This window comes from Tupaia chinensis, unplaced genomic scaffold (genome assembly GCF_000334495.1).
Source record: "Tupaia chinensis unplaced genomic scaffold, TupChi_1.0 Scaffold000605_1, whole genome shotgun sequence".
Taxonomy (NCBI): Eukaryota; Metazoa; Chordata; class Mammalia; order Scandentia; family Tupaiidae; genus Tupaia; species Tupaia belangeri.
Window position 1 is genome coordinate 3,690,434 of NW_006160123.1, and position 10,816 is coordinate 3,701,249.

The 10,816-nt window shown below is 43.1% G+C and overlaps 1 protein-coding gene across 1 annotated transcript in view; it reads right to left on the reverse strand.

Moving 5' to 3' along the window:
* Positions 1 to 10,611, reverse strand: part of EIF2AK4 (eukaryotic translation initiation factor 2 alpha kinase 4) — a 125,496-nt gene extending 114,885 nt beyond the window's left edge. Inside the window, exons 1-2 of the mRNA XM_006158705.2 lie at positions 10,404 to 10,611; positions 992 to 1,104 (exon numbers count right to left, since the gene is read on the reverse strand). Of these exons, the coding sequence (XP_006158767.1) occupies positions 992 to 1,104; positions 10,404 to 10,547 (257 nt within the window). The 5' untranslated portion in view covers positions 10,548 to 10,611. The remainder of the gene's footprint in view (positions 1 to 991; positions 1,105 to 10,403) is intronic.
* Positions 10,612 to 10,816: the final 205 nt, after the last annotated feature.

Here is a 10,816-nt window from a genome sequence, read left to right on the forward strand (position 1 = left end):
TATGTATGAAAGTAGAAATGGAATATTATTGATGATAACATGCTTGATTAAGCCACTATGCAGTTTATCCTAGATGGGAAACCACATTTAGTATGTTGTGATGATGCTCAGGGAATGAATGTTAGGTAATAAAAAAAAAAAAAAAGTTGCAGGAGAGAAAAAAAAATGGTGAAACTGTTCGTATCATTTTGTAAAAAAAAAAAAAAAAAAAAAAAACCAATGACGACTGCAGCGAGCTGTATGGGCACAGCTGGGTACTACTTTATAGTATGTTCATTCTACTCACTGGGGTTTATGCCTAAAGTCAGACTTGGGTTCATGTATAGGTATGTGTCAGCTGTGCTAGCTATTGGATATATTTAGACTAATTAAGTTCATTGGCAGAACAACTGAATGGGGGAGGGGGAAGGCATGGAGGGCAACCATGGATGCCAGGGACAATGGGGGAGGAGGATGTGACATAGCAGAGGGTGGGGGATGGGGAATCAAGGATGGCAAAACAAAAGGCAAGGTATGCAGGACATAAGAACTGGAAAATTATTTGCTGAGAACATGTATGTTGATGTGCTTGATTGAGCCAATGCACAGTGTATTTTGGATGGAAAATTCATTTGTGTGTTGTGATGGTATATAGTGAATTAATGCAGAAAATGAATAAATTTTTTTAAAAAAATCAAAAACGAAGTACACAGGGCTCTCCACAGTCATGCCTTTATCCCTTCCTCTTCTTCCTGCTTTATGAAGGATTAAACAAAGAAAAGTTAGCATATTAGAAGCAAATACATAGTCACTGAATGATCAGTATCTAGTGACTATTCTATACGCACACTTACAATGAAACGGGTTTCATGACCATGTCTATTACTGCTGCAGTACTCAGCTGATAGGAAATGAAATTTTACATGGAATGGGGGAAGAAAGAAGTCCTATTAATACTATGCTGTCAAAACAGAAAACTGAAATTATAAAAGTTATTTATAAATGTACTCACACATCTGGATAGGTTGGTGGGCATTTAACCCTCAAGTCCACTTTCACATACACTTCTTCGCCAGCTAGGCCCTGAGGGTACAGAACTAAATTGATTTCAGGGGGTTCTTTGACCTAAGAGGGAAAGAAAAAAACTTTTTCTAGTAAGCTAATCATTAACATTTTAAGATAATGATCTCAGCTCAGGAGTTCTACTTTTAAAATACTATATGTGATTATATTTTACATAAATGTTCAGTCATAGTTTTCCAAAAGCACAGCTTAAAACCTGTGCCAGAGGGAGTGTATTTTCCTTTTCAAAGCTAAGGAGTGAACCAGAATGTTCCACTTAGCTTCCATTCATTCAAACGTTACTGAGTTCTGATTATGTGTCAGGAGCTGTCCTATAGGCTGGGTTGCAGGGGGAAATTTGGACAGACTCAGTCCTGACTAGCTGATACAAACTAGAAGACAAATGAATGATGGCAAATAGTGATTAATGATGTATAGAAAATAAAGGGCCAGCCTGGTAGCACAGCAGATAAGCACTATGCAAAAGAAGCCAGATCCCAGCTGGACTCCTGTGGTTCCAGTCCCACCCCAGCAGCAATGCGCAGGGCCTGTGTGGGTGCACACCCCAAATCCTGCCTGGATGGCGAATGGTTCCAATCCCACCTCAGCAGCAATGCGCAGGGCCTGTGTGCGTGCACACCCCAAATCCTGCCTGGATGGCGAAATGGAGGAATAAAGGACTGTATGTGAGCAGGCTGCAATGGGAGGTGATTTCTCTGTCTCTGCCTCTCTCACATGCCCTCTGGCAGTAAAAAATAATAAAAAAGAAAGCAAAGCAGAGTCATAGAACACAGCAGGGGGGAAGATGTCTAGACAGATGAGTCAGGGGAGGCCTCTGAGAGCAGGGGATATGTAAATTCAGATACGAATACTGAGATAATAACAAGTGAAACCCCTTTACATGGAGAGATCGGATAGCTCTTTAAAACTGCATATACTTTCAATCACTTGCTTTTCTCCAAATATACTGAGAAAGTACAGAGTATTTTAATACTAAAAGTACGAGTACAAAAATCTCAGAATAAAGCAGTGTTATCCTCAGAAGGGTCAATTTATCATCATGTACTAATCTCCCTTTGCTTATACATTATTCTGCCTTTTTCTGTCTCATTTTGCTATTGACCAATGAAGACTTTATCTTAGAACAGCAAATGAGAAGAGTGGTCTAAAGCCGACAGCTCAAGGGAGGCAAAATAATTAAGGTAAGAAAGTAAGTGGAGGGCCAGCCCCGTGGCCAAGTGGTTAAGGAGCTGGATCCCACGTGGCGGAACTGACAATCTTTTTGAGGATTTATTTGGCTATTATACAATCGTTAGGAGAGTATCCAACTTCGTGATCCCATTAGGAAGCAAATGCAATTCTTACCTACCGTGGTGATACATGGCCTTCTCTCCATGGTTACCTACTATGCTTGTTCATGTCATCTACATTTCCAGTCTTTAAAACAAGTTTTTTTTTTTTTTCCCTTATGTAGGACCTTATATATATTTTGTAACAGACATGTTGCACTACATTTTCTTCTCTTTCAGTGCTTTCAAATTTTTTGGGTTACCTTTTACCTTGTGTTTATTTGCCTGAAAATATTTCAGGAATTCATTATTTCCTCGTGTGGGTTAAGTCAAAGATTTTATCAACACTTAATTCCAATGATCATTTGTCTTCTGAACAAGGTAGGCCTATCCCAGCAGGGAAATAGGAGAATAAGAGGAGCGCTGGCCCTGCGGCCTAGTGGTTAAGAAGTTGGATCCCACTTGGTTGAATCTTGGCCTCAGTGGCTTAAAAAATAACCCAGACATGTGTGTGCCCCAAATCCCGAGAGGGTGGAGAAACCGAGGAGAAAGGATTGTGGTATGACCATGCCCCATTCGAGGAACCGTCTCCCTCTTCCTTTCTCTTGGGCAATGACACATCCCCTCTGGCAAAACAAAGAGAGGAAGGAAGGGAAAAAAAAAAAAAAAAAAAACAGAAAAAAAGAAAAGGAGAAATCCTCTTACAAATGGTCCTAAAGTGAAATACTCAAGACCCTGCAGGCACAATGTGAAAAGAGCTAAGTGAAGATGTTAAAATGCATGCATGGCACCTAGTAAAAAGAAGGAGAAATCCTCTTACAAATGGTCCTAAAGTGAAATACTCAAGACCCTGCAGGCACAATGTGAAAAGAGCTAAGTGAAGATGTTAAAATGCATGCATGGCACCTAGTAGCAACAGAAGATGTTTCTGAAGCAACAAAATCAGAGTACCCTCCATAAATGAAAGGAGCAAGAAGCATGTAAATACAAGTAGAACTATAATTTTACCAGCAAGCTGTACAAACGGAAATTGTGAATGCGAACCAAAGGATGGGCCTTTCTTGGGCTCGGTACTTGACTTGCAATAAATACTCATGTGGTGAGTTTTCTCTACATATGTAAGATAACAAATAGCGTTTATTATTCCCTGTTGTCTTTATGTAGGAAATGAAGAATATATAACTAGTCATTTCAGAAACAGTACAGGGGGACCAGCAGTTAGTGTAACGGCTATGTCTCTGGACTCCCACGTAGTCGACCATGGTTCGTGTCCCGGACCCGGTGGCTTAAAACTCAGGCCGGGCACATGTGAGTGTGTGCCCGCCCAAGATCCCGAGAAGAGAAGGGATTGCGGCATGGCCATCCCCCCTGGGGGGGTGATTTCTCGCTTTCTGTCTCTCTGTCTCTCTCTGTCTGGCGAGGGCACATGCCCTACAGCAAAAACCTCTCCAAAAAAAAAAAGAAAGAAACAGTACAGGGAGGCCATGACTTTATGCCCAGAAGAACAGGCAAAGGAAGCAATCTTTTTTTTTTTTTTTGGAGAGGTTTTCGCTATAGGGCGTGTGCGCTCGCCAGACAGACAGAGACATAGAGACAGAAAGCGAGAAATCACGCCCCCAGGGGGGATGGTCATGCCGCAATCCCTTCTCCTCCATTCTCCTCTCGGGATCGTGGGCACGCACGCACACGCGCCCAGTGTGAGTTTTAAGCCACCAGGTCCGGAACGCGAACCACGGTCGACTACGTGGGAGTCCAGCGACATAGCCATTACGCTAACTGCTGGTTCCCAGGAAGCAATCTTTAAGAAACAGTGGCCTATTACAGGGCTACACATTTTGAAGATATTCTTCACCATAGGGTATGTTTAATAAAGTACAATGAACCCAGTTAAGGTTTATTAGCAAACCTCAGGGAAGCAGGCTTCTCTCAGCTAGCCCTTGTGACCACCAGCTGGGGACACTGGTCTGTAGAAACTCAGGACTTAGAAAAGTTGTCAGAATCTTGCAGACTCTCCATTCCTTGGCTAGACCAGCCACAGAATAACCACAGCTCTAGCTCCATAGCAAAAAACAGTAGCAGAACAGCAGCAATAATGGCAATGAGTCGGGATAACAGAACAACTTTTAGCAAAGAGTTCTGATACAAAGTAAAGAGACACCTGGATACATATAAGTTTCAGTTTAACAAGTGAATGACACCAGCCAGTCCCATAGCCTATTGGTTAAGGGAGTCAGATCCTACGTGGTGGACCACAGATTTGAATCCTGATCTTGGTGGCTTAAAAAACCAGCTGAGTGCATGGGTGCACATGCCCCAAATTCCAATGAGATAGAAAAGCAATTGCAACATGACCACATGCCATGGCAGGGGGAGGGGATCTCTTTCTCTCTCTCTCCATCCCCAACTCAACTTTCTCTGGTCAGCATGCGTGAATTCCAGTGATGTTGGCTGGGATGAAGCCAGACTATGGCCATGGATGGCATATGATTAGACAAAACCCCAGTGACCTGTCAGAATTTGAGTACTAAGTGAAGTCAACCAAGTGAGAAGAACAAGATGCTAAAGCCATCAGGCTGACTAACTACTTTAAGGCCTTTATCTCTGGCTGACAGAGTTTAATGAGAGTGATATTACAGCATAGATTGTGGGGCATTTCTCAACAGACACTACTGTTTCTCAATATCCATTCACCCTTTTCTTTTCTTTTCTTTTCTTTTCCCTCCCTCCCCCTCTCCCTCCCTCTCTCTCTTTCTTTCTCTCTCTCTCTTTCTTTTGCCATAGGGTGTGGTGCTTGAGGTGAGGCAGAGACAGAGAGAAAGTGAGAAATCACGTTGCACGGGGAATGGCCAAGCCACAATACCTTCCTCTCCATTCTCTTCTTGGGATTTTGGGCACACAGGCACATGTGCCCGGTATGATTTTTAAGCCACCAGATCTTAGACTCAAACAGTGGTTGGCTGTGTAGGAGTCCAGTACTTTAACTACCATGCCACCTGCTGGTCTTCTCCCCTCCATTTCTTAGCAAGAGAAAGCACCCCTGACTTTTTAGCTGGCTGTATTTCCCCTCTGCAGCTAAGTGTGGCCATTGGATGAACTGCCAGTGAGATGAAGGAAGAAATACCATACGCAATCTAGGAAGTAACCTTAAAGGAAAGAGATGCACCTTCACCCCATTCTTCAGTCGGCTGGAATGTAGCTGTGAAGGCAGAGTTTAGGCATTCATTTTAGAGTACGAGGGGGGCACGGGAAGGTGGAACAGCAAGATGAAGTCCTAAACTCTAGACTTTTATATGCAGAAAAATAAACTTTTTTATTATTCCAAGTTGTGTCATATGTAATAAATTTAATCCTAACCATTACGGGCTCGTTGGAAAAAGCAAAACAAAAACAAAAAGACAAACACACTCAGAGATACTGCTTTTCAGAGATGAGGGCAGAATATTTACCAGGCTTTCTCAGGCAAACAGAGAGGCTCTTCCCAACATAAGAAGAAAGCTTTTTACTCAAGATATATTCAGGATACCAAGCACTACTTCAGGTTACAGGATTTAAGGACTCCTAGAGCTAAACAGGATTTGATTAAACACAATTTAACAACCACTGGAAGTGGGCTGGGATCGGGGCTCTTTGTTCAGAAGAAAAATTATCATTAGAATTCAGTGTTGATAAAACCTTTGACTTAACCTGCACATGGAAATAATGAATTCCTGAAATATTTTCAGGCAAATAAACACAAGAAGGTAACTATAACATATATATACATATATGTGTATATATACACACATATACACATATACATATACACACATATGTGCATATATACATACATATATATACACAAATACACACACACACACACACACACCTATATATGCTAAAGGAGAGGAAAAAGTAATGCCGCCTATCTGCTACAAAATATACAAAGTCTGGGGGCCAGCAGGTGGTTAATGCTCTGGATTCCCACAGGGCAGACTGCAGTTCGAGTCCTGGAACTAGTGACTTGAAAATCATGCCAGGCAGAGACCAGTAGATGGCCCAGTGGCAGATGGCCCAGTGGCTGTGTTGCTAGACTCCCATATGGCCGAGCATGGTTCAAGCCCTGGACCTGGAGGCTTGAAACACGCTGGGTGCACGTACGTGCATGCTCAAGATCCAGAAGGAGACAGGACTGTGGTGCGGTCATCCCCCTGGAGGGTGATTTCTTACTTTCTGTCTCTCTGGCAAGCACACACATGTGACCATAGCAAAAATCTCTTAAAAAAAAAAAAAAGAAAAGAAAAACAAAACAATACAATAACGCACACACTGAAGGACCTTAAAATACCCCAAGGGTTAGAACACTGACTATGGGAACCCTCTTTTTAGCTGCATGCACACCTCTGAGAGGAGCCCCCAGCTGAAGCATCAGAAATCCCTGTTTAGTCTGAACAGGCTTCCCTTGGATCCTTCCTAACATTCAGGCCACCTCCTCCCCAAGGTAAGCATATGTCTACATCTGTTAACTGAGAATTGCAAGGCTGGACATGGTGGAGTGGCAAAACATCATGCTCAGGGCCAGCAGATAGCTTAGCGGTTTTGCTGATGAATTCCCACATGTTCAACATCGGTTTGAGTCCCAGACCTGGTGGCTTGAGAACCACACCAGACATGTGTGCGTGCATACCAAGATCCTGGGAGGAGAAGGGATTGCGGCATGGCCATCCCCCCGGGGGGTGATTTCTCATTTTCCCCCTCACTGTCTCTGTCTCTGTCCCTCCAGAGAGCATATATGCTCTAAATCAACAACCTAAAAAAAAAAAAAAGTCATGCTCTATAAAGCAGACCCACAGGAGAACGTTATCAGCTCAAGTCCAGAGACCTCCCTAAGGATGTCGGGCACGTACTAGCCCCATCTGGGGTTGGCTGATGGCTGGAGTGGATCGTGGTGTCGAAATCCAGTAGGGGCTATTGTCCCTCTCTTGCTCTTTGAAGAAATAAGCAAATAAACCTAAAAACAAAAACCCCTGAGAATTTTATTAGCCATTTCACATAGTTGCAAATTTCTGGCTCCACCATGCTCAGGCTACAGTAGGAGAGTCAGTAACAGTCCATGACTAAACTTCACTCGTTTATATGAGAAACAATGGAGTACAGGTGAGGGAGGCGTGGGAAAACAATTTTTAATGTTACACGATTTTCTATTGCACAGCACTGTGACTATGTTTAACACTACTGAACTACACATTGAAACATGGTTTTACTTTTTTTGGAGAGATGTTTGCTATAGTGCATGTGCATTCATTGAAGAGACAGAGAAAGACAGAGACAGAAAGCAAGAAATCATTTCCCCTCAGGAGGAATGGCCATGCAGAAATCCCTACTCCATTCTCCTCTCCGGATTTTGGGTAAGCACTGCACACGTGCCTAGCACAAGTTTAAAGTCGCCAGGTTGATATGTTTTTCCCACATTAAAAAAAGAAAAAAGGTGGCCTAGGGACCTATAATTAAATGGACCTACCAAGCTAAAAAAAAAAAAAAAAGCTACTTATATATTTATTTAATGGGAATTTAAAAATAAAGCCATGAAAGAATGAAAAGACAACTTCAAAAATCATTTTTGGTTAACACTGGAGCAGGGAACGTCTTTTCTAGGAGGAAAAAAGGCAAAGACAACCACAGGAGCCACGAAACAAAAATAGATCATTTTTGTTCTATTAAAATTTTCTAATTGTATAAATCACACAAATATCAAAATGCACATGGTTAATTAGGGAGGAAAACTTACAATACATGCCCCAAAGTGCTAATTATCTTAACATAAATCTTGTTCTTGAAAATGAGTAAGAAAATAGACCAGAGTGGAAAAATAAACCAAAGAACATGAATAACACACAGGAAAAAAAAATAAATCCATGGCTTACAAACAAAGGTAGTCTATATAATCTATAACTAAAAAAGTAAAATTAAAATGACATGTTTCACTTCTCTATTGGCAAAGATGAAAAAAATCTGACATATACAATGTTGGTGAAGCTGTAGGAGAATGGCTCTCTCACAGACTGCAGGTGAGCCGAGACAGCTTCATGGAGTCTGTGAGAGCTATTAAATTATAAATGAGTAGACTGTACCTAAGATAAGGAAGTTAATATATTTATAGCTATAGAGTAAATTATATTTTAATCATCATATCTAAACTGTAATGCAAAATAATTTGTAGCATGTAACCTAAAATATTTCTACGTGATATACATATGCTACTAAACTGAAATTTACTTTTCGCATGCACATGCACCTGGTGTGAGTTTAAGCCACCAGGTCCAGGACTCGAACCGCGGTCTACTACATGGGAGTCCAGCAACATAGCCATTATGCTAACGGCTGGTCCCCAAATTTTCATTTTTAACACATCCTCTCCTCCAACAAAGTTTAAAAAAAAAAATCAAACCTGAATTTATTGGCAGGAAATTTGGCCTGAACTGACATGAGGCTATTAATAATCTGATGTATTGTGTTTGGTGTGAATATTTGAATATTCATACTTTTCAGTGCTGTGTTTGATTCTGGATGCTGCTCTGGACTAAAGGAGGGCGGTATTAGGTAAGGTATGAAATAAGCATCCAAGATTGTGAACAGGAACACTTATGAGTAAAATAAAGGCTGTAGGCCTGCATAACCTTCCCCCAAGGCTGGCAAATAGCAGGTGATAATAAGCACTTGTTGAATGAGTCATCCTTAGGACCATCAATTATCTCTCCCTGGGGCCTACAAAAGTGTGGAGGTCATTTGTCCCTTGCACCGCTGGCCCAACAACTATGTGAATTCTTCTGCCTGTCTTCTACAGTTTTTGTTTTGTTTAGTCTTTTATCTTGCTGTAAACGCTACCAGCTGTAAATTCTTTGGCTTATTAATATCCCTACCAAGAGTAACTGCTTTTCCCTTCTGTTTTCCTGCAGCAGTAGGAGCAGATAACTAATCTTGAATAAGGTAAATAAACTGTGGCCTAAAGACTTTGCATTGAGTCCCAGTGTATACTTTGAGAAACATTTTGGCTGCTTAATGAACCAACTTCCTGGTTCTCAATGTTTGGGAACAGAGAAGGTGCTATATCACCAGAAAGTTGTTATTTTATTATGAGCATGTATAAAGGGAATATTTACATTTGCATAACCTGAAATTAAGCACTACAAAAGTAGGGGCTTTGTCTTAATGCCTAAAACAATAAAAATTTAAGGAAAGAATGAAGAACATGTTGGATTAGAGGGAGAACAGTTTGCCCTGACAGCTCCAGAAGATGCTATTTATTGTGGAAATCCTAGATGAACAGCTAAGTAGATGCTGTGAAATGCCAGAATTAAAGGCAGATGAAGGAAGGTAATGTTTTGAAAATGAAAATATACACATACCTATTAGTTTGGTAGATCAAATCTTCAAGGATGGGGAAAAAAAGCTGTCAGTATCAGAGACTTATGTGCTTTAACTTCCAGACAAAAAAGAAAACATTTTAAACTAAATGCCATTTTAAAAGGTCTAGACTCAGAATACTTCCTTTCCATTACAGCTAAGATGAACGAATCCTGTACTCTCCCACCAAACGCCACAGAGGAAGGTGCAGGGGTACAGAAAGTTCCTTTATACCGGAAGACACTAGTCAGGATGGGGGGGATGAGGACTCCGAGGTGTAGTTTTGAATACCTGGTGGGATTTGAGAATTCTGATCAAGAACACTAGTAAGGCCTGTGCGAGAGCCCAAAAAGCGTTTCCTGAACAAAGTAGCAATAGGTGCCTTATCGATCACCCTCAAGGGCTTGCCGCGGGAGGAGAAAGATAAGGCAGGAAGGAGGCAAGGGTGATAGGGATGCCAGCAGGGAGAAGCCGCTGAGCCAGATGAGAGAGGGGCCAACTTGGGGAAGAGGCTGTAAGAGAATTCGGCCCAGGTGGGAGTTCTGTAGAGCAGCTGCGGGTGCAAGGACAAGTGAGCGTAAGGTGGAAGCACAGGGATGAAAAGACTGCTGGAACTTAAAGGGTTGGTCCAATCTGGAACCGTCTCGGCTTTGACCTAGGGCCGGGGGCGGCCGGGACAGGCCATGTTCCTACCGGTCCGCAAGCATCTGGCCGCAAGTCCTGGAAGTCGGCGCCGTAGATGGCCTCCAGAGCCTGCAGTTCGTGGTCTTGTCGCTGCGAGTAGCTCTCTGGAGGCTCGTCCCGGCCGCGCCCGGGCACTCCACGACCCCCAGCCATGGCAGCCAGGTGGCCAAGGCAGCGCGGCCTGGCCGCCTCGGCGGAGCGCCCTGCGCGGGCTGAGGGCGGGGCTCCGGCTGGGGATGGCCCAGGGGCGGGCTCAGGAGTGGGCGGAGCCCTACGCGTGTGGCAGGTCTGCGAGCGAGAGCTTGCCGGGGGCCGGCTCGTGGGCGGGGCTCTGAGAAGGGGGCGGCCCAAGGGCGGACTCGGGAGTGGGCGAGGCCCAGTGCCTGCTGCCGGTCTGCGAGCAAGGGACGGCCGGTGGGTGC